Source organism: Vigna umbellata, chromosome 1 (assembly GCF_029865625.1).
Source record: "Vigna umbellata cultivar VRB3 chromosome 1, Vumbellata_1.0, whole genome shotgun sequence".
Lineage (NCBI taxonomy): Eukaryota > Viridiplantae > Streptophyta > Magnoliopsida > Fabales > Fabaceae > Vigna > Vigna umbellata.
Window position 1 is genome coordinate 97180077 of NC_142165.1, and position 27304 is coordinate 97207380.

At 39.2% G+C, this 27304-nt stretch overlaps 1 protein-coding gene and 1 pseudogene across 2 annotated transcripts; both read right to left on the reverse strand.

Annotated features, from left to right (window-relative positions):
* Positions 1 to 9932: 9932 nt before the first annotated feature.
* TOZ (Transducin family protein / WD-40 repeat family protein) lies at positions 9933 to 26569 on the reverse strand. 2 transcript variants are annotated; one of them, XM_088104978.1, is made up of 14 exons: positions 26182 to 26569; positions 25905 to 26087; positions 24342 to 24512; positions 24031 to 24245; positions 23582 to 23864; positions 14708 to 14842; positions 14406 to 14524; positions 13572 to 13728; positions 13091 to 13337; positions 12935 to 13011; positions 12216 to 12335; positions 11085 to 11215; positions 10844 to 11021; positions 9933 to 10573 (listed from the first exon to the last, which is right to left on the reverse strand). In XM_088104978.1, the coding sequence occupies exons 1-14, from the start codon at positions 26476 to 26478 to the stop codon at positions 10232 to 10234; spliced, it is 2655 nt and encodes an 884-aa protein (XP_087961104.1). In that variant the 5' UTR covers positions 26479 to 26569; the 3' UTR covers positions 9933 to 10231. The 2 variants fall into 2 exon arrangements, with proteins under 2 accessions (XP_087961104.1, XP_087961105.1); XM_088104979.1 differs by having other exon boundaries at positions 10844 to 11018; positions 26182 to 26568.
* LOC148206929 (uncharacterized) lies at positions 17229 to 23563 on the reverse strand (annotated as a pseudogene).
* Positions 26570 to 27304: the final 735 nt, after the last annotated feature.

Sequence of the window (27304 nt, forward strand, 5' to 3'; positions counted from 1 at the left end):
TTGGATGGATCTGTCATGAACTGATACGGCTTATATAAATTTGATTTGATGATGAATTTGATTTAAATGCATGATTGAGTTGATTATGGATAAATGGAGAATGGTTATTGTGTGGTTGGAATGATTTAAATGTTGAAATTTGCATGATGATGGTGTCTGAAGGGAATTAAATCTGGAAAGGAAAGTATAAAGTTGAAAAATGGAAATCTGGAAAAATTTCTACTAAGTGTGAAAACTCTGAACTTCTGATCATTCTCTGTTGCTAAATGACGCTCGTCACTGTACGGTCTTAGACCGTTCGGTTTTTGGTTAACATGACTTAGATTGGAATTCATTCATTTGGAATGAATTCTGCTCGAGAACGAGCGTCCCCCAATTGAGTGAATGAGCGTTCGTTTCTGCTCAGTATAGATAAATATTTAAAACTTTATAAATAAGTGACGTTCGGCCTTAAGTCGAGCGTACGTTCTCATTGACGTTCGGCCTCATGTTGAGCGTTCGTCCTTATTGTCGTTCGTCCTTATTGTCGTTCGACCTTATATTGAACGTTCGTTCTACAGAGTGTTCGGTCTTATACTGAAGTGCTCGTTCTAAGTTGAGCTCGGTTTATACCAAGCGTTCGTTCTGATTGTGCTCGGTCATTGACCCAGCGTTCGTTCAAGGAGGGTTCGGTTACTTTTTATATAACTGAACGCTCGTCCTTACCATTGAATTCTGAGAGAACGTAATTGGCGTTCGTCCAAATTGTTAATGAACGTTCGTTCTTTGACTGGCAGTGTTGTTTTTTTTTGAAATCAATTATATTGATTGTTTATCTAAACATTTTCTTACGGGTTTTATCCTTTGGATTCTACCTGGATTCTTTACCTTCAAAATATTTCTAAGTATCATCCATATCTTTTAAAGATCAGTATTTTCAAATTATGAAGTGTTGAAACGTGTTAAGTGAATAAATGGTTCGTTTCTTTTGTTCAGAAACGAGGATGTAGGAGTACTGTAACATGTTAAGTCCTGTTGATTAAGTGATGAACGTTCGTGGAATTAAGAGAGTGGAACACGGAATGAAAATGTGAATCAGTGAACTGTTTAATATGGTGAATGATATGTTGAACGAATTATTGGAACTGGATTTTATTAGCGTTCCAAGGAGGAACGTTTTTGATATGATTGATTATTGAGTTTTGTAAAGTATGACTGTGGGCATGCTAATGCTGGCTTGGTCCATCCTGATATTCCGTGATACTCATCTTCACGTAGAAGGGAGTAGTCATGCGTGGGAATGGCAGGAGACTCTATTCCTTAGAGGTACTTTGGATAGGGTTAACCTCGAGTGGCAGCTGTCGAGTGTAATACAGTTACCACACCACTCGGGTGCAAGGACGCCTGTAGCTACACGGTTCATACAGTCCGGACGGTCTGTCGTTTATACGTATCTATATGATTGTTAATTGATGAGCTTACATGTTGAATGTGTGGATTGATATGTAACTGTATGTGTTGATTTTATAAATTAAATATTATAAGCTTACCCTTGCATTTCCTTTGTGTTGTCTAATGTCCATGTATAATCCGTCTTGTCGAAATGCAATGATCATCCGTTGTGGATGTGAGCAGATGGTGGTGCATCCCTTGAGCAAGTACTGGAAGAAGAAAATTTGGAGGATGCCAACCTTGTGGACGTTGAAGTAAAATTGGAGCAGTAGGGATTAGTTCCGTAGTAGCAGCAGTAGTTAATTTTGGGTGTGCTGTATTCTGGCAGCCTGTATATAATTCTGCAGATTTGTTCCTGTAGATCTGTTTTGTATATTTTGCTAAAATTCTGAACACTGTAAACTCTACTGTAAGTTACTGTACAGTACTGTTTATTTATATAAGTGCTGTTTTCTTTTGGAGCAGCTGTTAATTACGCAAAGACTGTTTACTGTTACTGTTAATTGTGATAAATTCTGAATTATAGTGATTACTGTATTTTGGGATGTTACATTAGTGGTATCAGAGCAGTTTTGTTCTTTTAAGGAACACTGTAGGTATGAGTGCACTACGTTTTTGCTGTGTGCTTATTATATGTTAATGAGTTATTGTTTTAACTCTCGAACTTTACTAACGCTCGTTTTTCTCTGATCCAGAGAACTAATGGCGCCTAGACTTCCTCCTCCTCCCCAACCGAATGAGTCCGATACGTCCAGCAACACTAGGTTGTTGGAAACCGTAGTTGAACGACTGCATCAACAGAATACTACACTGATGGAGCAAAACGCCACTCTGATGCAGCAAAACCAAGCTGCTATGCAAGGATTGGAGGCATCGCGTGTCAATTCTGAAAACACGCAAAGGCAATTGATGGAGATCCTGGCTGCAACTAGAGGTGCGCCTGGAGCATCTTCTTCAAACGCTGCTCAACCAAATGCTGAATGGAGTTTGGAAAGTTTCCTTCAGCATCACCCTGCCAAGTTCAGTGGCAAATGTCTTCCTGATGAGGCAGATCATTGGCTGAGGGACATTGAGAAGATTTATAATGCAAAGAGGTGTCCTGACGACAACAGATTGGCGTTTACTGAGTACTTGTTGACTGGTGAGGCCAACCACTGGTGGACGAGTGTGAGGGCTATCCTGGCCGACACTCATGCTCCTATCACCTGGGAGGTTTTTAGAAACAAATTTTATGAAGAATATTTCCCAGACAGCGTTCGCTATGCCAAGGAAGTAGAATTTCTTCAGCTGGTGCAAGGGGGAAAATCTGTATCCGAGTACACAAATTCTTTCAAACAGTTGTTGAGGTTTAATACGATGGCCACTAGTGAAGAGTGGCAGTGTAGGAAATTTGAGAATGGATTAAGAAGCGACCTGAAGGTGTTGATATCAAGTTTATGCATTCGGTCATTTCCTGCAATGGTGGAAAGAGCCAAAGTATTGGAGAAGAATATGGCAGAAGTGGAACGACAAAAGAAGCAGACACAGGTGACTAGAGGGTCGATTGTATCCAGGGGTACTGCCAACACGAGAAGTACTCCTTACGCTCGCCCAGGTCAGTCAAATGCAAGTGGATCACGAGCATTAATCACTGCCGGACAGCCAGGAAACGTCACTTGTTTCCAGTGTGGAGGGCCACACTATCGTTCATCTTGCCCTCAACTCACGGGAGGAAAATTCTGCACGAAATGTAGAAGAAGTGGGCACTTGGAGAATGAGTGCAACATGGGTGGACGAGCTGTGTTGAGGCCACCGAATGCTGGCAGAAATCAGGCTAGAGGAGGACGAGCCCAAGCAGCTGGACGCGTATATGCGATTACTGGTGCAGAGGCAGCTAATTCAGGTACACTCATCATCAGCACCTGCCTTGTGTTTGGTACCTCTTGTTGTGTGCTGTTTGATTCGGGGGCAACACACTCCTTCATATCGAAGGCGTGCGTTGATAAGTTGGGAATAGCTGTGAGCGAGATGAATTTTGATTTGGTGGTGTCAACACCGGCTGCGGGTGAAGTTAGGACGTCTACCATGTGTGTTAGATGCCCTATTGAGGTAGAAGGACGTAGGTACAAGGTGAATCTTATCTGTTTGCCTCTCAAAGATTTAGAAATAATTTTGGGAATGGATTGGCTCAATACCAATCGCATTCTCATAGATTGTGGCAAGAAGGAGTTAGTATTTTCTGAAGAAGATGAGGAATGCTTGGGAGTGACACTCGGTCAGTTAAAGGAAGACATTATGGAAGGCGCGGCTTGTTTTCTCATCATGACACATGAGGACCAAGAGCTGGGAAATTTGAAACAAAAACGAACGTCTGTTGTGGAGGAGTTTCTGGACGTTTTTCCAGATGAGATACCAGGGTTGCCTCCTGTTAGAGAAGTTGAATTCACCATAGACTTGGTGACCACGGCAGCCCCTATATCAGTCCAACCATACCGTATGGCGCCTGCAGAGTTGGTTGAACTCAAGAAGCAAATTGAAGAACTCATGGAGAAGCAGTTTATCAGACCGAGTGTGTCACCATGGGGAGCGCCTGTGCTCTTGGTGAAAAAGAAGGATGGTAGCTCTCGTCTGTGTATAGATTATAGACAATTGAACAAGCTGACCATCAAGAACAAGTACCCCTTGCCAAGGATTGATGATTTGTTGGATCAACTGCATGGGGCAACAGTGTTTTCTAAGATTGATTTGCGTTCAGGATATCACCAGATCAGGGTGAAGGAGGACGACATCCAGAAGACAGCGTTCCGATCACGTTATGGGCATTATGAGTACGTGGTAATGCCATTTGGAGTGACGAACGCTCCAGCCATCTTCATGGATTACATGAACCGGATATTCAGACCCTATTTGGATAAATTTGTAGTTGTGTTCATAGATGATATTCTCATCTACTCCAAAACCAATGCCGAACATGAAGAACACTTGAGAACAGTACTAACCGTGTTGAGGGAGAAAGAGTTGTACGCAAAGCTGTCCAAGTGTGAATTTTGGTTAAAGGAGGTGCAGTTTTTGGGGCATGTGATATCGTCTGAAGGTATTTCAGTGGATCCCTCTAAAGTGAGAGCAGTGCTAGATTGGAAGAGCCCGCGTTCAGTCACGGAAGTGAGGAGTTTTGTGGGACTGGCAGGTTATTACAGACGTTTCATAGAGGGGTTTGCCAAGATAGTGGCTCCTCTTACTAGATTGACTAGAAAGGACCAACCATTCGCTTGGACTGATCTATGTGAGGAACGTTTCCAGGAGCTGAAGGTGAAACTAACGAGCGCGCCAGTTTTAATTATTCCAGACACGTCCAAGCCATATGAAGTGTACTGTGACGCTTCTCACCAGGGTCTGGGCTGTGTGCTCATGCAGGAGAGACGTCCAGTAGCATACGCGTCTCGCCAATTAAAGATTCATGAGCAAAATTACCCCACACACGACCTAGAGTTGGCAGCGGTCGTGTTTGCATTGAAGATTTGGAGGCACTACCTATACGGATCCACGTTCCAAGTCTTCAGTGATCACAAGAGCCTCAAATATTTATTTGATCAGAAGGAGTTGAACATGAGGCAGAGGCGTTGGCTAGAATTTTTGAAAGACTATGAGTTTGAGCTGCTCTATCATCCTGGGAAGGCAAATGTGGTGGCAGACGCTCTAAGCAGGAAGGCGATACATGTCTCATTGATGATGGTGAAGGAGCTGGATTTGGTGGAGAGCTTCAGAGATCTAAGGTTGCAGTTCGAATTAGAACCGAACAGCATCAAGTGCTGCAACCTTAGAATATCAAGCAATGTGTTTGATCGTATATGGATGAAGCAACGTGAGGATGAGGAGCTGGGGAAGATCTTTGGCGCACTCGGTACAGAAAAAGCCAAAGAGTTTAATGCTGGAACGGATGGTATGTTACGTTACATGGGCAGAACGTGCATTCCTAATGATGGTGAACTGAAACGGATTATATTGGAGGAAGCACACCATAGTCGTCTTAGCATACACCCCGGTATGACTAAGATGTATCAAGATCTTAGGAAATCGTTTTGGTGGCCTGGAATGAAAAGTGATATAGCACGTTTTGTAGCTTCCTGCCTGACATGTCAACGTGCTAAGGCCGAACACCAACGACCAGGTGGTTTGCTTCAGCCACTGGAAATTCCTGAATGGAAGTGGGATAGCATTTCCATGGACTTCGTGACTCATCTACCACGAACGGTTAGGAATCATGACTCAATATGGGTGATCGTGGATAGATTGACGAAGAGCGCACACTTCTTGGCCGTGAATCTGAAGATGTCAATGTCTAATTTGGCCAAATTGTATATAAATGAGATCGTTCGTCTGCATGGAGTGCCCTCAAGCATCATTTCTGACCGAGACACGAGATTCACATCTCGGTTTTGGCAATCCCTGCAAGGCGAGTTGGGGAGCAAATTGCAGATGAGTTCAGCATATCATCCGCAAACGGACGGCCAGTCCGAACGCACCATCCAGACGCTAGAAGATTTATTGAGGACGTGTGTCCTAGACCATTTGGGCGCATGGGATGAGATTTTGCCTCTGGTGGAGTTCATGTACAACAATAGTTTCCAGTCTAGCATTGGAATGGCACCGTTTGAAGCTCTCTATGGGAGGAAGTGCAGAACGCCACTTTGCTGGTTTCAAGAGGGAGAGAACGTGCTAACTGGACCTGAACTCATCCAGCAAACAACCGAGAAGGTTAAGTTGATTCAAGACAGGTTGAAAACGTCTTTGAGCAGACAGAAATCCTATGCTGATAGGAGGAGAAGACCACTGGAATTCGCTGCAGGTGATCATGTATTTCTGAGACTAAATCCAATCACTGGAGTAGGAAGAGTTGTGCGTCCAAAGAAGCTGTCTCCCAAGTTCATAGGGCCGTATCAAATATTGAAGAAGGTTGGACCAGTAGCCTATGAACTCGCATTGCCTCCTCAACTATCAAATCTGCATCCAGTCTTCCATGTGTCTCAGCTTAGGAGGTATATAGCTAATCCTTCCCATGTCTTGGAACTGGAAAACATTCAACTGCATCCAGACCGAACGTTGGAGCTACAACCAATCCGCATTGAAGATGAACGCACCAAGCTGCATAAAGGAAAGGATATTCGTTTGGTGAAGGTAGTGTGGGATGCTAACACTGGAGATTCAACGTGGGAAGTGGAGAGTGCAATGAAGGATTTATATCCGCACTTATTTGCTTATAATTTCTGAATTTTCGAGGACGAAAATTTTTGTAGTTAGGGAGAATGTAAGACCCTATAAAATTAGCAATGATAATTCTTTGTTAAACCAGATTTATGAAGTATAATCAAATGCTTATCCTATTAAATCCCATTTCAAATCTGCTGAAATATATACTGTTATGGTGTGCACTAATACAGTGCCACATCGCGCTCTGAAACACGCACCACTGCACACATTCAGTGCATTAAAAACGCACCAATCTGTGCATGCACACACGCCAAGTGTCACGGGAGAGAATTCCAAATCAGAGTTTGATGTGCAGGTGGCAGACTGGGAGACGCTCTCCTGTTTGACGTGGAATCCACCCAAAATTCTGAGTTTTGAGAAAATCTCTCACTCATACGCACACTTCGTCTTCCTCAGAAAACCACACCTTTCATCTTCTCCAAACTTCTCTCTACGAACCTTCATCTTCCTTCTACCATTACTCACTTCATTCAACTCCAATCAGTTTTCTGAAACCATAGAAACGTTCACGGGGCAGTAAGCTTCGAATTGATCCGAACCTCTTTAGATCCTGTAACTGGTAAGTTCCAAACCATAATCTAATTCTAGAAGTTCTAGGAACACTGTTTCAGTTGCATGCAAAGAATAAAATCTGAGTTTCTGAGTCTCTTTGGTTAAATCTAGTTGAGGAGCGTAAGAAAGAGCTGATTGGGTAGAAATTCATAGTTGGACAGAATCAAGTTACACTGTTAAAAGTTCACTGCTAGACCAGGTAAGGGAAGCTTATATGTTTAATTTATACTGTTTGATTTATGATCTGAGATTCATATAAGAAAAACATGATGTTTGAGTATTTAGAACGTTTACTGATATCTGATATGTATTCTGGTTTGGATGGATCTGTCATGAACTGATACGGCTTATATAAATTTGATTTGATGATGAATTTGATTTAAATGCATGATTGAGTTGATTATGGATAAATGGAGAATGGTTATTGTGTGGTTGGAATGATTTAAATGTTGAAATTTGCATGATGATGGTGTCTGAAGGGAATTAAATCTGGAAAGGAAAGTATAAAGTTGAAAAATGGAAATCTGGAAAAATTTCTACTAAGTGTGAAAACTCTGAACTTCTGATCATTCTCTGTTGCTAAATGACGCTCGTCACTGTACGGTCTTAGACCGTTCGGTTTTTGGTTAACATGACTTAGATTGGAATTCATTCATTTGGAATGAATTCTGCTCGAGAACGAGCGTCCCCCAATTGAGTGAATGAGCGTTCGTTTCTGCTCAGTATAGATAAATATTTAAAACTTTATAAATAAGTGACGTTCGGCCTTAAGTCGAGCGTACGTTCTCATTGACGTTCGGCCTCATGTTGAGCGTTCGTCCTTATTGTCGTTCGTCCTTATTGTCGTTCGACCTTATATTGAACGTTCGTTCTACAGAGTGTTCGGTCTTATACTGAAGTGCTCGTTCTAAGTTGAGCTCGGTTTATACCAAGCGTTCGTTCTGATTGTGCTCGGTCATTGACCCAGCGTTCGTTCAAGGAGGGTTCGGTTACTTTTTATATAACTGAACGCTCGTCCTTACCATTGAATTCTGAGAGAACGTAATTGGCGTTCGTCCAAATTGTTAATGAACGTTCGTTCTTTGACTGGCAGTGTTGTTTTTTTTTGAAATCAATTATATTGATTGTTTATCTAAACATTTTCTTACGGGTTTTATCCTTTGGATTCTACCTGGATTCTTTACCTTCAAAATATTTCTAAGTATCATCCATATCTTTTAAAGATCAGTATTTTCAAATTATGAAGTGTTGAAACGTGTTAAGTGAATAAATGGTTCGTTTCTTTTGTTCAGAAACGAGGATGTAGGAGTACTGTAACATGTTAAGTCCTGTTGATTAAGTGATGAACGTTCGTGGAATTAAGAGAGTGGAACACGGAATGAAAATGTGAATCAGTGAACTGTTTAATATGGTGAATGATATGTTGAACGAATTATTGGAACTGGATTTTATTAGCGTTCCAAGGAGGAACGTTTTTGATATGATTGATTATTGAGTTTTGTAAAGTATGACTGTGGGCATGCTAATGCTGGCTTGGTCCATCCTGATATTCCGTGATACTCATCTTCACGTAGAAGGGAGTAGTCATGCGTGGGAATGGCAGGAGACTCTATTCCTTAGAGGTACTTTGGATAGGGTTAACCTCGAGTGGCAGCTGTCGAGTGTAATACAGTTACCACACCACTCGGGTGCAAGGACGCCTGTAGCTACACGGTTCATACAGTCCGGACGGTCTGTCGTTTATACGTATCTATATGATTGTTAATTGATGAGCTTACATGTTGAATGTGTGGATTGATATGTAACTGTATGTGTTGATTTTATAAATTAAATATTATAAGCTTACCCTTGCATTTCCTTTGTGTTGTCTAATGTCCATGTATAATCCGTCTTGTCGAAATGCAATGATCATCCGTTGTGGATGTGAGCAGATGGTGGTGCATCCCTTGAGCAAGTACTGGAAGAAGAAAATTTGGAGGATGCCAACCTTGTGGACGTTGAAGTAAAATTGGAGCAGTAGGGATTAGTTCCGTAGTAGCAGCAGTAGTTAATTTTGGGTGTGCTGTATTCTGGCAGCCTGTATATAATTCTGCAGATTTGTTCCTGTAGATCTGTTTTGTATATTTTGCTAAAATTCTGAACACTGTAAACTCTACTGTAAGTTACTGTACAGTACTGTTTATTTATATAAGTGCTGTTTTCTTTTGGAGCAGCTGTTAATTACGCAAAGACTGTTTACTGTTACTGTTAATTGTGATAAATTCTGAATTATAGTGATTACTGTATTTTGGGATGTTACATTAATCTTCTTTAAGTAGACTAAAGGCTTTCGATCTTTGGCATTTATTTAAAAACTTTTGTTTTGCTGTTTTATCTCTGTTTACCAAAAGAGATAAAAACTGTAATCAGCATACAACGTTTACCAATTATATATCTGAATCCATCTAATCAGTGTTTACAATGCTGATCAAACAGGACAGGACCATGATCATGACAATCTTTGCGTAGCACTAGAAACAAGACACTGTTTCAGACGCACAAATACATAAAATACATGGACTGGACATTTCTTGGCAGCCATATACTTAATAAAATAGAACATTCAGAACATAAAGGAAATCGATAGTACTCCTTCAGAACGCTGGTATTTCCTTAGTATTTTAAATTTAAGGCAAAGAACAAGGAATTGAACATTATAAGAATAGTGGGTCAAATTTGGTGTAAATCCTTTGAATTACCTTTTTCATACAACAGTGACAGCGCCTCAGCAGTCTCTCAAGAACAATAACTTTCTTTCGTTATACAGCAGAATTCCCATAACATGTTGAGGGCAGACCGGAAAACTAATCTACTCGAATAACCAATAGTGATGCAATTACAGTAGCTACGCTTACATATTATCAAATGAAGGTAAGATTTCAAAATTTGGATGAATCAAAACTGCTCTTCCATAGACCAATAAACATTATGTATACATTAGACGACGACCAAAGCACCAATCCTATGCCTGTAGTGGTATAGACTCGACCCTATTGAAAGCTACATTCTTAACTTTCTTATGTGAACCATGTCTTGATCTTTTTGATTTCCTTTTCTTTGAAGCGGTAATTTCAGGAGTGTCATCTCTCTCCTCGATGACATTTTCTGTGTCCGGAATATGGATATCGGACTGCAACAGTAACTTGGTCTTTGATTCTGTCGGTTGAGCTTCTGGTTCAATAACTGACATTCCTGATAGAATGAAATCTAACAAAAATGTACTTCTAACAAGTCTGTCTATCCTGCCAAAGTGCCTCTGACTATAAGGGATAAGACCTTCAAGAACTTCACCAATCCCTTTAATCTGAAATAACCAATAAAAAAACGTTCATTAAACATGGTGTTTTTTTCTGTCCTCGAAAAACATCCCAACAATTACACGTAGGCTGAAATCAATGCAAAATTATAAAAAAAAAATAGAAATAGTACGTAAATGTAAGGGTTATTTGTACAAAACCATATTCAATAGTCAGGCCAAGTATTTCACTCATTAACCATCATACATAATACGAAAGAAATGCATGATTAGATGCTCAACGCCACTTAGAACTTAACAAGGGTTAAAAAACCGCACCTCAACAATATGAGTTGGAGGAAAGACGCTGAAAACTCTGAAAAGTACAAACTGTGAAACATAACAGAGTTTTGGTTTTGTATTCCATTCTCGAACATAGTTAAATAATGTGCGAAGCTCTTCATCACCCAAGCCCTTGAGTGCTCTGTCAAGATGCTCTTCAGCCTCTCTCTTCCTGCTGCAGAAATACCAGTCAAGTTTACGCTAACAAAATTCAGGCAACCAAATGATTGTTGCTAACCTGCAAAGCTCGGAAAATAACTCAAAAAGCCTATGTGGCCTGCGCAGTTCAAATGCAATTTGGATTGCTTTCGTATAGTCAGCATCTGAGACAGCATTATCTAGCTCTTGACCTTTCAGAACTCCTTCTTCCTGCATTAAAAGTACACATTACAATGTTTTCTTTCTAAAACACAGGGCACTCGTGATTTGAAAGAGTATATAAAAAAACCTAAAAATAAAACATGGAGCATGTAATAATATATCTGGACAACCATTTGAACTTAAAAAAAAAAAGATCTTTGTAGACAATTTTCTTGAATCCCCTTTTCTCGACGTCATTAAAATAAATATCCTTGAGCTGAAACTACTCCACGATGAAGTAAAACGAAGTGGATAACTTTGTCTTTTTGTGAGTGAATTTATGATATAGAATTAACAAAATGCCTGAGTAAAGAGTTGCTTACCATTGCAACTGATTTAGTATTTGTTTGGTTTGGCTTATTTTGAGAAAGCCATTTTTCATCTTTCTGATAGCTTTTGAAAAAAACAGCATATTTCCAAAAAAATAAATCTTTAGACCAAACATACACTTGATGCCTAGGTTATTTTATGCCAGTTATGAAACTATATAATAAGGTATGTAAAACAAACTAAGTTATTGCGAAAATTAATAACCACTAACTAAACCGCAATATTCATAATAGCAAACCATGATTTCAAACTTACAACATAAAAAGTAAAATCAAACATCTTTGATAATCTAATTCAGGATATAATTGAGGTATTGCAGTTTATTTTCATTAAAATTTAAAAACTGCATAAAATCCTAATATTGCATGTTTTGCAAGACAGTTGCATTAGAAAAAACATGAGCAAAATGCACTTTTGGTCTTACATTCAATTCAGATAATGACTTTTAACGACTTTTACCGATAGAAATTCCATTCAGATGATTTCCAACATTGTGACTACTCTTGGTCTTACATTGTTGCATTAAATTCACAGAAAGAGCATCATAAAATTGGTATGATATGCAATAGGAACAATTAGATCTTCACAACAATTATATAAAGAATCACGGTGAAACGCAACTTTTGATTTAATTTTCAGGATATGAGGGTATCAGTACTGAATGATTGGTTGAACTCACCTCTTTACGGAAAGCTTCTTCTTTGTCAGCTGCAGTGGAATCAAACCATAAATTGACAACAGCATCACCACCACCAGTTGCAAGCATTTCTGTTTTTTTGCCTACAGCCAAGGCCCAAACCTGCATGTCAAATTTAGTCAGCAAAAGAAAAGGTACAAGAAACCTGAACTTTTGTGAATTCAACCTGTTTTTCAGTTTTCCAAAAAGTCAGTTTTTCAATGAAAATATATGTTTTCAACAATTTATGTTAATTAGATATTATAAAAAGCTGTTTTAGTTATTTTCTTGGTACCTAAAAAGCATCTTCTAAAGAAGGAAAAAAACTCAAAACAACAGTGTATCATAGAATGACTTTTTTCTATGCTTAAACAAATATTGTGGAAATGTGTAATTGCCAAAATAATTAGAAAAAAAAATCACATTTTCTCTAAAATTCGGAAGAATGGGTGACTAAGGAAAGCATAATTTGAATGTTTGACTGCATACAATTTAGCAGCATTGATATAATTTCTTGGCTGAAAGCTAAAGAGATCAATATACAGCTTTTAATTAATAATTCAAGAACTCACCTTTGGAAAATATTAAGCATGCAACAAATTTGCCGATAAAGAAAAGAAAAAAAAACATGTAACAAATTTATACCATATTTTCAGGAATTACATTTATAGACAGAAAAATATGAAATTAGATGAAAAGAAATATCAAGGATCAACTGGCACCTTATCTTCATGATGATCATAAGTAGCAACACATTCATTGGTTTTTACAGTCCACAGCTTTACTAAACCATCAGCACCTGAAAAATTAATTAAGCTGATCACACTGACAAAAAATAAAAATGTTATAAAGAAAATCAGCATAGGATAGCCTCGTACCACAGGAAACAATTTGTGTTCCACGGGTAACAAACAATGCTCTTAACACACTTGAAGTGTGTCCTTCAAATGTCTTCAAACAGGAGCCATCAGATATAGCCCATATCCTTATTGTCTTGTCACCAGATGCTGTTACAACACACTGATCGACAGGAGAAAATTCTACTGACCAAATTCCCCTTTTATGCCCTTTAAACACAACAACCGATACAAGATCTGGAAGTCTCCAAACACAAGCTGTACGATCCTGATGGGATATACAAGTGGAACATAATGACAATGATAACTACAGTGGAAACACTATAATATGGAAAAAAAGAGTAAAAAGATAAGTAAAGGAAAGAAGCTGGTGTAAGTAGCTAGTGACACTTTACTAGAATAAAACAAGAAACGCACAAGTGACAGTAATTATTTCTGCAAATAATTACAGTACATGATATAAAGGCATAAAGTAAGCTGCAAGTCAGATATAATTACCAACCTGAGAACCACTACACACTAAACTATCATTTGGAGCAACTGCTACAGAATTGATATCTTTATCATGAGCTGCAACAACAGCTTTTGCTTTTAAATTAATAGGCACTGTCGTATTGTCTGAGAGGCCATCCATACTCCACACTTTAAGAGTATGATCACTGAAAAAACAATGAAAGGGAATAAATAACAAATAGTACCAACTAAAGGCTAGCAGGATTAGAACCAATGAATTCAACCGTACAATCAATGACATATTACTAAATCCAGTTCATATAGTAGAGTAAAAAGGAAGGCCACATTGTAATCTGGGTAAATGATCCATGGGTAGCAAAACATCTTGCATGATTCAGTGAACTCGAAAAGGGAAGGAACAGGAGATTAAATTCAGCACAAATTTTCTGATACTGATTCTGATGCTAAAAAAAGGTGAACGAAATTTGAATTGGAAATTTTCTGATACTGATTCAGCACAATCATGCGTGAGATTTGAATTGGAAATATTATGCAAAATCATAGAATCATATCATTTACAAATAAAATCTGAATGTTAACTACTAAGGTAGTCATAGAAAAAGTCAACAAACTTATCATACATGGTAATTTGTGATTGGATGTCAGTGTAAACTTGTTGTACACTGTCAGTACATGGTCATTTTTCTCTTGTTACAACTTCAATGTTACTTCCATTTAATAGTAGCTAATTTTGCAATTAAGAGATTGAACATAAGAAAAACCCAGAAAGGGAATCCAAAATGAAGGAACATGCAAAAAATAAAAAAGTAGACAAGTTTTTGCTATTGAGAATCAAAATAGGAATAAATGCATCAATACTCACCTACTGCCACTAACAAAGAAATCTCGCTTTCTTTTGGAAAAGGCGACGGCTCCAACAGCTCCCATATGACCTATACCAACTCCAATGCAGTTTGCACTTTCTGACTCCCACAACCTAACCTGTTTGACAAGCAGACATCTGTTTTAAACTACTCCCAGTACATAACTATAAGCATATGCATACTATGAAGTTAATAGGACACCTGTTGTTAACACTTACTGAAGCACCTCAAGCACTTCTTCCCATAAAATAGGATTTAAAGCATTTTCAACAATCATGAGATCAAAGGGGAAAATACTTACACTGTTGTCTTTACTTCCAGTTACAATGAATGTTCTCCCAGAAGTTGATACACAGGTGTCAAGGCATAGAACAATTTCAGTGTGACCAGATAAGACATATGAACATGACATAGATGCAGTGTCGTAAATCCGAATCTGCGAAGCTCAAGTAGGTCTGTGCATTAAAGATCATTGCTAAAATAAAGAAAGATATTCTACGATAATAATGGTACCACCTGAGGTACCTTTACTTAAAAGCAATACATACATATCATCAGAAAGTAAATAAAAAATGAATATCTGGTTACTGTATATATATACACTTGAGATTAAAACTGATAAAATATATTCTTGAGGGCTCAACAAATCCCTCTCATTATCTTCTATATATATTGAAAACACAAGAGTACATGGAACATCAAGAGTCTGCACTAGATCTCTAGGTACAGAACTAGGTACGACTCATTACTGGTCTAGCAAACTAGCCTTAATGATGATATGTAACAGTAATTATTCTAACACTCCCCCTCAAGCTGGAGCATACAGATTGTATGTACCAAGCTTGGAACAAATAAACTCAATCCGAGGTCCCCTTAATGACTTAGTCAACACATCTGCGAGTTGGTCATTTGATCCAACAAACTCGGTACATATTTCTTTTGACAATAACTTTTCCCGAACAAAATGACAATCAATTTCTATATGTTTAGTTCTCTCGTGAAACACTGGATTTGATGCAATGTGAAGAGCAACTTGGTTATCACAATACAACTTCATACTCTGGATGTCACAGAAGCTAAGCTCTTGAAGGAACTGCTTCACCCATATAAGTTCACATGTTAGTGACGCCATTGCTCTATATTCAGCTTCAGCGGTTGATCGAGCCACTACATTCTGTTTCTTACTTTTCCATGAGATAATGTTTCCTCCAAGGAAAACACAATATCCAGTAGTAGATCGTCTATCAATAGGAGAACCTGCCCAATCGACATCACAATATCCTGATACCTGAAGGCTTCCGTTTTCTTCATATAACAGCCCTTGCCCGGGAGCCTTTTTCACATACCTGTTAGGGAACTAATTGTATCTAGTAGAAGAAGAAACATTACCCAGCCTAACTGCCTGGCAGTTAGGTAAGTCAGTATAAAAGGGGTGGGTTGGTTGGTGAGAGGGGGAGTCTTTGAGTGTTATTGTTTGGCGGGAACTCTTGTAGTTCTTTGGAGGGAGGTTAAGCTCTCTGGTTACGTTGTAACACCATTCTTACTGATTCTTTTTCAATAAAAGGAGGCTGTATAATTCAGATATATTGTCTTTGTGTGTATTCGAGTGTTTTTCCATAGGTTCTTGATCCAAGAACCTATCATTTGGTCCGACCTGCCGGATCCAAACGAATTGGAGAAAACGCGAAGATGGAGAATGCGACGGAGGCAAGGCTTGAAGCCATTGAGATTACGATGGAGGGGATGAAGGCTGAATCGACGGCGGTACGAAGGGACCTTCAACAAATAATGAGGATTTTGGGAACGCAAGGCCATCACGGTCCTCAGGCGGAAGGGAGTTCAGAAGATAGCTCCGTCAACGATAATCAGCATAGGGGACCCAGAGTGATTGGAGTGGGCGAAAATGGTGGAAAAGGGGAAGAACAGAAACCGTGGAGGAAGAGGGTAGAGTTACCGACCTTTGAAGGAGAGGAGCCACTCAGTTGGCTCAATCGGGCAGAAAGATTCTTTGACATACAGAAAATAACGGACGACGAAGAAAAGGTGGAACTCGCATATGTGAGCATGGAGGGGAGTGCGGCGTACTGGTTTACGTTTTGGAAAGAGAAGGCTCGAAATCGATCGTGGGATGGCCTGAAGGCGGCCATGATTAATCGCTTTGGGAAAGGATTCAGAGGCACGGTGTTCGAGCGATTGGCCACTCTACGGCAAGAAGGCACAGTGGAAGAATTTGTTCGGAGTTTCGAAACGTTGATGGGGCAGACGAAAGGGGTACCGGAGGAACAGGTGTTAGGGTATTTCTTGGCGGGGTTACGGGAAGACGTGAGGGGACAGGTGCGAATTCAGAATCCTTCTGAATTAATGGAGGCGATGAGGATAGCAAGGGATGTGGAAGACGCGGCGCTGCGAGTTCAAGGATGGCAAGCGAGTGGGTCTAAGACGAACCCATACGTTATGCGACCCATCGGGAATGTGACGCGAACGGAGCCGGTGAGAACTGCGACGACCCAAGTAGTGAAAACGGAGGGTGGAGGAGTCGCGAGAAGAGAGGGAGCGATGGCGGCGAGCAGCTCGATAGGAAGTGTGACCGGAGGCGCCGATAATCGGGAACGGACGGTGCGAAACTTACCGTATCCGGAATTTCTTAAAAGGAGAGAAGAGGGTCGTTGTTTCCGGTGCGGAGGCCCCTTTGCTCCTGGCCACCGATGCTCGGAGAAGAGTCTGCGAGTTTTGCTGTTGGCGGAGGATGAGGATGAGGATGACAGCAAGAATGCACTCAATATTTCATGTTCCCCGACTAAAGAAGGCTGTGGGTGAGAAGAGGGTGCCTCCGTTGGAAGATGGGGCGTTAAAAAAAAAAAAAAAAAAAAAAAAAAGAGCAGTTTTTCAACCTTGGGGACAAGGTTGTTGGGGAAGGGGAGTATTGTTAGGGAACTAATTGTATCTAGTAGAAGAAGAAACATTACCCAGCCTAACTGCCTGGCAGTTAGGTAAGTCAGTATAAAAGGGGTGGGTTGGTTGGTGAGAGGGGGAGTCTTTGAGTGTTATTGTTTGGCGGGAACTCTTGTAGTTCTTTGGAGGGAGGTTAAGCTCTCTGGTTACGTTGTAACACCATTCTTACTGATTCTTTTTCAATAAAAGGAGGCTGTATAATTCAGATATATTGTCTTTGTGTGTATTCGAGTGTTTTTCCATAGGTTCTTGATCCAAGAACCTATCAATACCTTAGAATGCGAATGATAGTATTCCAATGGCCAACACATGGAGCTTGCATGAACTGACTAACCACTCGAACCGCAAAAGATAGATCCGACCTTGTAATAGTGAGATAGATTAGTTTTCCAACTAGCCTCTTATATCTCTCCAGGTCGGAGAATAACTCACCTTCTTCTGTTGTTAATTTTTGATTTGGGTCCATAGGACTGTCAACCGGTCTACAATCAATCATGCTTGTTTCTTGCAAAATATCCAGAGCATACTTCCTTTGGGAGATTACAACTCCATCTTTTGACTGAGCTACTTCAATGCCCAAGAAGTATTTGAGGCTTCCAAGATCCTTGGTTTGGAAATGTCTACACAAGTACTCCTTCAATTGAAATATTACAGCAGTATCATTTCTTGTAATGACTATATCATCAACATATACTATTAAGTACACACATTTCCCGAGAGACGAATGATAATAAAAGACTGAATGATCTGCTTCACTGCGTTTTAGCCCAAATTTTTAAACAATGGAGCTGAATTTTCCAAACCAAGCACGTGGTGATTGCTTGAGCCCATATAGAGGTCGGTGCAATTTGCAAACCATACCAGACTCCCCCTAAGCAACAAACCCAGGAAGTTGCTCCATATAAACTTCTTCCTCAAGATCACCATGGAGAAAGACATTTTTGATATCCAATTGATGAAGTGGCCAATGACGAATGGCTGCCATTGCGAAGAAAAGACGAATGATAGTCATCTTGGCCACGGGAGAAAAGGTGTCACAATAATCAAGGCCATAAACATGAGTGTATCCTTTTGCAACTAGCCGGGCTTTTAGCCTATCAATGTCACCATTAGGGCCGACTTTAACTGCATATACCCATCGACAACCAACAACCTTTTTGCTCAGGGGAAGTGGCACAAGCTCCCAAGTATTACTGTGGTCAAGAGCCTGCATTTCTGCAATCATGGCTTGTCGCCATCCAGGATGAACAAGTGCTTCTTTCACATTTTTGGGTATAGCCACAGAAGACACTGAGGATAAAAGGGAATAAAAGGAGGGCGACAATTTGTGATAGCTAAGAAAATTATAAATGGGATGAGGGTTTCGAGTGGAACGAGTACCTTTTCTGAGAGCAATGGGCCAACCAGAATCATCTTCACCAGGAGGCGTGGTAGGAGGCGGTGAGGGAGAAGAATCTGAAGGAGGAGATCCACCATTTTCTAGAAGAGGACTACCCATCGGGGTACTGTGTCGGAAGATATCAATATGTGGAGAGGAAGGTTCGGGAGGACCTTGAGCAGGACTTGAATTTACTGAGACATTGGAGATATTAGACTCAACCACTGGAAGAGGAAGGACCTGTTGGAGGATATGAACATCTTGAACAGATGGAGAGAAGAAAAGTGTTTGTTCAAAGAATGTAACATTGGCAGACATGTAGTACTTCTTGGTATCAGGAGAGTAACACCGGTACCCTTTTTGAAGCCGAGAATAGCCTAAAAAGACACATTTGATTGCTGAGCGGAGAGCTTGTCTAGCTCAGGAGACATGTCGTGAACAAAACATACACAACCAAAAACTCGAGGAGAGGTGTGAAAGAGAGGATCATTGGGAAAGAAAATGGAGAAAGGGACTTTATTATTGAGAGAGGAGGAGGGCATCCTATTAATAAGAAAACATGCAGTTAAGATGGCATCCCCCAGTGATGAATAGGAATATGGGCACCAAGCAAAAGGGTACGAGCAGTTTCAACCAAGTGTCTATTTTTTCTTTCGGATATACCATTTTGCTGGGGTGTATGAGGACAAGTGGACTAATGAAAAATACTATGGGAGCTAAGGATTGCAGAAAAAGCGGAGGAGAAATACTCTTTAGCATTATCACTTCTTAAGATTTTAATTACTTGACCAAATTGGTTCTTAATTTCATTCAAAAAGGATGTGAAGATGGGTAACAATTCAGAGCGATCTTTCATTAGATAAACCCAAGTACATCTAGAATACTCATCAATAAATGTAACAAAATACCTAAAACCAAAAGAAGAGACGCGACTAGGTCCCCAGACATCAGAATGAATAATAGAAAAACTAGAATTACACATTGATTGAGACCTTTTAGAAAAGATAGATTTAACATGTTTTCCTAGTTGACAAGACTCACATTCAAGTCTGAAGACTACTAAGTTCAGGACACATCTTTTTTAACTTTGACAAGTGAGGATGGCCAAATCGGTCATGTAACACTTTAGGGGGAAGAGTTGCAACACAGGTTTACCATGGACGAGATCCAAAATGATATAAACCTCCAGCTTCATATCTTTCTCCAATCTGTCTCCCTGAGCCACGCTCCTGTATAACAAAAGATTTTGAATCAAAAGTTATTGAACAATGTAACATTTTGGTTAACTGACTTAAGGAAAGTAAATTGAATGGACAGTTAGGGACAAAAAGAATAGATTTCAGAGTTAGAAAGGGAGACAGGGAGACTTGACCGACTCCCTTTGAACAAGTTTTAGAGCCATTTGCAAGGGTAATGAAATGGGGTTTTTCTTGGAGGGAAAGGGTTGAGAACAATGAGGTATCACCAGAGATGTGATCAGAAGCACCCGAGTCAATTACCCATGAACTTTGACCTTCCATGGATTGAGAAATGCAAGTTGTGGATGTACTTGGGGATTGAGATGATTGTGCCAAGTTGTTAGACTTAAATCGCGATACTCTTGACAGTCTTCCTCAGTGAACTTGGAGTCGGAAGTGGAAGTTTCAGCCTTAGAGATATTGGTTGTTTTTGAAGGAAAACCATGCAAGGAGTAGCAGTTTTCTTGGGTGTGACCCACCCTCTTACAGTAAGTGCACTGTGGACGTCCCCGACCTCCACGTCCTCCTCCTCTAGTGTCACGTCCTCCTCTTCCTCGCGTGGCAACCATGACAAATGGTTCTATTGTTTCATGAGCTTCCTGAGATTGAGGCACTGGAACACGAAGAAGACGTGTGGTCAAGGCTTCCAAGGAAGGGACCTCATGACTTGTCAGAAGTTGATCTCTGATATGATTCAAATTTGGATGTAATGCACGGAGGATCATCACCATATAATACTTGTCAAGCTTCTTCTTGATGTCTTCCGAAGATTCCACTTCCAAGAACATTCTCAACTCTTCCAGAGTTGCTTGGGCTTCAGTCATGAAGGAGACCATATCATGGTCTGTCATTTTGAGACATGCAAGCTTGTTTGCTGTATCATAGAGACGTTGAATATCCTTAGCATAAATGCTTTGAGCTTTCTTCCAAAAAGAGTGACATGTTTTGAAGGCTCTAAGAGATATCAAAAGTTGGGGTTCCACATATTGCCACAATAGGGCACACAATTGGAAATCTGCTTGTTTCCATTGTTCTAGCTTTTTCAGAAGGTACTTGGCTTCCATCCTGCTCAAGTTGGTCATAATGTCCTTGACCGAAGAACCACATTTCCACGACAGCAGACCAAGACAGATAATTCTTTCCGTTTAGCTTTTCGGAAGTAATTGAGGGACTTCCAAAGAAAGAAAGAACACTTCCAGACGTCATTCTTGATAAACATTCTTGATAAAAAAATAGAAGGAAAAGCGCGACAGTGAGGAATCAGAAAACCCGAGAGGGTTTCTTAGGGTTTTCTTCAAGGGGAGCTTCTGGACTTCACTAAAGTAGGGTTTTGAGGGTCAGAACAGAGAGAGGAGGCTCAGGCGACAGCTATGGAGGTGTCGCGGTGACTTTCCGATGGGAAGAGGGAGGCGCGTGAACAGTACGCGCCTGTTCAAAGCGCACAAAGAAGCTGCGCGTGGAGGAGAATCAGACTCCAGCACCGGTGGGGGTGGTCGTCGCGTGAAGAGACGAACCAGATCCAGTGGTTGCCGGACGGAACAGTGATGGTGGACGGCGGACAGCGGCGAACAGATGCGAGATGGCAGAGAACCAAGTTGAAGAGCTTCAAACTGCAGTTGACAGCTGCAGATAGTGACAAGACAACCGCGAACAACGGCAAAGGGCACCGGACAGATGCGAACAACAATGACAATGTTGGTGGACAACCCAGGACAGAAACCAGAGCAGGATGAACCTGCTCTGATACCAACTTGAGATTAAAACCTTAATAGAACCCTCTCATTATCTTCTATATATATTGAAAACACAAGAGTACATGGAACATCAAGAGTCTGCACTAGACCTCTAGGTACAGAACTAGGTACGATTCATTACTGGTCTAGCAGACTAGCCTTAATGATGATATGTAACATTAATTATTCTAACATATACAATGTTGTGGCATATAAATAAACTTTAACCAGACTCCAAAATAATACATCTCCATCACCTATATTCATCAATAAGTACATCTGATTACGCTCCTGCAAGTTCCTTTTTTCTGTTTTACATACCAAAATAATTACTCCAGGTAAATCATGTGGATGTTCATTTCTACTTCCACCCCATCAATTGAAGCCATGCTCCTTTCTCTTATGTCCACCATTTGTTACTGGCATCCTTCAAGCATAGTTTTACCTGAGCTTGCTACTGGGAATATGAATGAGCAAGTGGTATATATCCTCTCACCCAAATCCATGTATAGAAAATAATGTTCATGATTGAGTTGTGATCAGAATGTTCGTCAGAGAACAACCCCCCTTTTGTTGTTTTAAATTGGCATGAAGTCTAGCATAACATGACGCAAGGACACCTTTTGCCATCCAATTATCTAACCAAAATCTCCTGACCCGCCCATTTGCAATTTTCCATTTCATCGTATAATCATACCACCAAGGTAAGTTTTGCCCCCACACACCTTACATACCTTTGCACCATATTGATACATTTATGCATCTCTCCTCCCTACTACTACCCTTCCAAGCACCATATTTTGATTCTAGTAATCTAACCCTCAATGCTGCTCAGTGTTCCAATAATTATCACATCCATTTGCTAGCAATGACTCATCGAACAGTTTTATATCTGTCACTCCAAATCCTCCATATTTTTTCATCTACATAATTTTTCCCAAGTAACCCAATGTATTTTTCTTAATACACCCACAATAACTTTCTTTGCATCTTCTAATTTTCTTCCACACCCCACTCGGAATTTTGAAAATGGATGGGAAAAAGATTCATAAAGATAACAGAACATAAGTGACTAAGCATAACCTCCCGGCAAACAGATCCAAGACCTATTTCCAAGGTGCCAATTTCTTAGAGAAATTACCTAGAATAGGCTTCCAATCAACCTCTCGAAGAGGATTAGCACCCAAAGTTACACCAATATAAATAAAAGGAAATGTGAAACCTTGCAATTTAAAAAATTAGCAAACCTTTCCAAGGTGCTCCCCTCCAAACCAATACGTCCAAATTCACTCTTGAAAAATTACTTTAAGTCCAGACACAAGTTCAACCCACCCCAACATCATGGTTATAAAACTCATATTCCACTACCTCATTTAGTCTTAACTCGTTTGTATAATCATTTTCAATGGGTTTGGTGGGAATATCCTTCCTGGTGTAAACATGTGATGTTCATCCAAAAGACAAAACAATTTAAAAATCAATGAGGTTTTCATGTCACAGATCACTAAAAGCACAAATAACATTGGAAAATCATCTTAGAAACAATTATAACTCATTCGCCTTGTGAACTAAAGATTTCAGAATGGACTTATTGAAGTAATTAATTGTAAAATGAAAAATAGCTATAAACGAAATCTCATCCCCAAATTTTCTATGTATAAAAATATTCTAAAAGTGCTCATATTCTGACAAATTACAATTACATTGACAATGCGACAAGAACAAACACCAGAAAACTAGACAAGAACAACATTGTGCAGCCAAGAAAATTTAGCTTTTAACAGTGTGTGTGTACCAGAATGTAAATGAAAGTGTCGTACTATATTTAATTCACAACAGTTTGCTAATTTCTAGATAAAAACACATCCTCATACCTGTTCAAGATTTGTAGCAAGGGCTAGGAATTTTTCATCATCCCCCAAAAACTTCATATCCACAATTTCTTCATTATATCCAACAAGTCTTTTGGTTAGATTTAATTGTAACAATTCTTCAGTGCATTCCAGAGAGTAAAATAGAAACTGCTGATCCGCAGTCACACATAGCAATCCTTGATCAGAGGGAAGCATAACAGCAGAAGTGAAACCCCTACGTGATTCATCATCATCTATGCTAGCTGTAACATCTGAAGTCTTCTGCTCAAAGATGCAACCTGCCCTGTCAATAGGAAAACAAACAAAACAAAAAAATTAAAGAGGCAGAGCATAGCTTTAAAGCCACTTCTTTAAAAGCTTAAACGAACCCAACCCAGGTGCAACTAGCACAAAATGTCATAATATTAGAAATATTTACGCTGATGATTGAAAAAATCTTCATATATTACCCTTTAGAATTCCATATGCGTACAATGCCACGTTCACCAACTGTAATGAAATAGAATGCTTTGGAACCACTGCGTTTTTTTGCATCTTGCTTATATGAATGCAGAGATGAAGCAAAGGGACTGCTGGAACCAATCACACAGACAGCTTCAACTGCCTCATTAGTAATGACAGTCTTCTTGTTGCTATAATCGTGAAGATCCCACAATGTTACAACCTGCCAACAATCAGCACATCAATTTGTCACCTTATTGGACTATACTTAACATACTCCATGAAAACAAAAAGTTGGATAGAGAATTGTAGAACCGACCTTGTCTCTTCCAGAACTAAGTAGCGTCCAGCCATCTTCAGATATTGCCAAAGAAGTCACAGCTGAGCGATGATTATCTAATGTAGCAATACAGTTCTTTTTCTTGGTTTTGGAAACATCCCAAACCCTTACTGTAGCATTATCACCACCGTCATCACTTCCAGAAAAAAGCTGGGGCACCAATCTCACCATTATCAGTTAAATATATGAAGTGAAAAGGTAAAATCAATAGTTGGGAATAGTTAAATTGAGGAACAGGGTAAGGATAAACAAAATCACACTTGCATCAAAAGGACTACAAGCAAGCAATCAATTGCATTTGTATCACTCTGTTATGGAATTCTAATCAACACTTGAGCACCATCAACAATCACTATGTTCACCACATTGGTTTGAGATTCAATTCACACAAATCCATCAAGTTGTTTTACATCCTAACATGTGCCCTTATACTTATCCATTGAAAAAACAAGAGAAAAAGCCCAGTCCTTCAATTAAATTAATAAGTAACTCATAACAGTGGTCAAAGATTCCAATCTAATTATAAACAAGTACGTCATATGGTTCAGACAGTAGTAAGCAATGCTTCATGCTATCACGAATATGTACACTGGCACAGTGTAATCCTATGAAGCCCAAATACTCCAAAAGTAATAAAAGAATATAGACATACGCGTGTCGAAAATTGATACTTCTTGGATAATTCCACAATGAATCCGATATGTATGCAATATTTTTTTTCTTTTTTTTTCTAACACATTTCTCAGATGTGTTTGAAAAGCATCCAATTCCTTTTCCAGTGATTTTTTTCTCCTTTCAGGATATGGCTCGTTTACATCCGGATACACCAAAAAGCTTTCAATTAAAGCTTCGGGTGTAGCCATTTCTTCCTCATACTGTGAGAGGAAGTAGAGTACATACTCATTCATTCATCCTTCGAAGATAAACAAAATGGGTGCAAAAAGGGGTGAATATTTTATTTATGTGCATTGCAACCTTCAACTTTGTGTATAGAAAAGTTGAAGGATATGATTGTATAAAAGCAGGACAGAACAATGTGGAACATTAGTGGAGCATGGTCCACTTGATGATAGTGTTGAACTTGTAGAATTGGCAAAGTTGCTCGTTGATGAATCAAACATAAAAGTTGTGCTTTTATGAATGGTGGTAATGAAATAGAGGAGAATGATACAGCCAAAGATGATGTTTAGTGATGATGCTTATGAATTGTAGGCTATTGTTTAGAGTCAATAGTTGTCCTGAATTCCACCAAAGATGTTTTTATTGATACAGTTGACCAGGACTGGTTATACTATAGAAAAAGGTTATATTAGTTTTTGTAAATTGTGATATCATACTTATAAAGTTATAATGAATCAGTTATAAAATATTTTATAAATTTTTGTTCCATAGGTATAATCGAATAAAACAACTTGGTTTAGTACTCAACTTATGCATATCTACTTAGGAAGAAATCAGATGACATGATTTCTATAAACATTGAATCTCAATGCTCACTAGCAGAACGCAATCAAATGAAAAAGCTTTAAGCACAGTACTCACAAGTTGTTTCTCAGGATCGGGATGGAACATGACACAAGAAACTACTCCACCATGACCTTTAAAGTAATGAGTGCAGTAACCACCATCCACATCCCACACTAGAACCTTCCTATCAGCTCCACCGGTAGCGAGCAACCCTCCGGAAGGATGACACGTCATGCACATAACCGGACCATCATGACCCTAAACCCAACGCGCACATTAGCAATCTCAGTACATTATTCATCACACCAAAACAGACAGTGATGAAGAGAACAAGAATTATAAGGTACGGTACCTTCCAGGAGCGGACGCACTTGAACGTGGACAAATCCCATACTCTGATTTGGCGGCTGTGGCTGGAAGAGAATAGTATGCGGTCGTCGGGGCTGAGTGCCAAAGCGGTGACGGACTCAGAGTCGGCGTCGAGGGTGGAGCGTATGGCGGCGGTGACGGAGTCGACGATTTTGATTGACTCACCGCAGGCACAGGCGATGAAGGAGTTGTCCGATGAGACAACAAAGGGGCCACCGGTGTAGAACTGCTGCAGAGCGGGGACGCAGCGGTAGTTGGTTTTCAATCTGAGAGATTCCATGCCGCTACGGATTCGGTGAAAGTTCCTTAGGGTTTAAGGAAAAGGGTCCGGGGTTTTTGAGTTTTGATGTGTTTCCCCTCCCATTCACAAATTTTAAAAATGAAAAAAATTCCTTCCCTTTGAAAAGGTTTAAAATTCATCACAAAATATATAAATATATATATATATATATATATATAAATGATAATAATATTTTGATAACATTTTAGTACCTCGTTATGTGATTGGTTTATATTATTGTTTATGATTATTGTTATTGTTTCTGAAGTCATTTTAGACCAATCACAGAATGTCACTTAAACATGTTAAAATATTGTAAAAAAATGTTGTTAAATATCATTATTCTTCTCAAAATTAATAACCCAGAGTTTGGTCCAAAATAAGGACTTAGGATATTATTAAACCTATATTATATAAAGGCTAATTTCTTTTGTTGTCTTCTTTTATTTACATAATTTGATCTGGTAAATAAAAATTAATTTATTATTTAATAAAGTAAGAAGGTGTATAAATTCTTTTTTATTTTCAAATAATTAAATAATTTTTCTTTTCAATAAATAACAGTTACATAAGTTTTTTAATATTATTTTTTACAATATTATTTATATATATATATATATATATAATCTTTTAATTAATATTTATCAAAATAGTAAATTTACACATAATTTTAAAATTATATTATTTCAATGTAATAAAATTATGGATATATTTCCGCTCATGTATTTTAGACCTTTACTGTAAAAGCTTTTCATAATTAATTATGTGAAAAAAAAAAACATATTATTAGTTATTTTCATAGTAATATTTTTACACAATTAATGTT

Bases quoted from the DNA above. Each gene is read 5' to 3' on its own strand.
- TOZ (XM_088104978.1), bottom strand. From the start codon at position 26,478: ATGGAATCTCTCAGATTGAAAACCAACTACCGCTGCGTCCCCGCTCTG. The intron at 14,525-14,707 runs GTAAGTATTTTC...CTTGTCAAACAG, and splicing joins CTGGAAGTAAAGACAACAGT to GTTAGGTTGTGGGAGTCAGA. The intron at 11,216-12,215 runs GTGAGTTCAACC...CTTTTAATGCAG, and splicing joins AAGAAGCTTTCCGTAAAGAG to GAAGAAGGAGTTCTGAAAGG.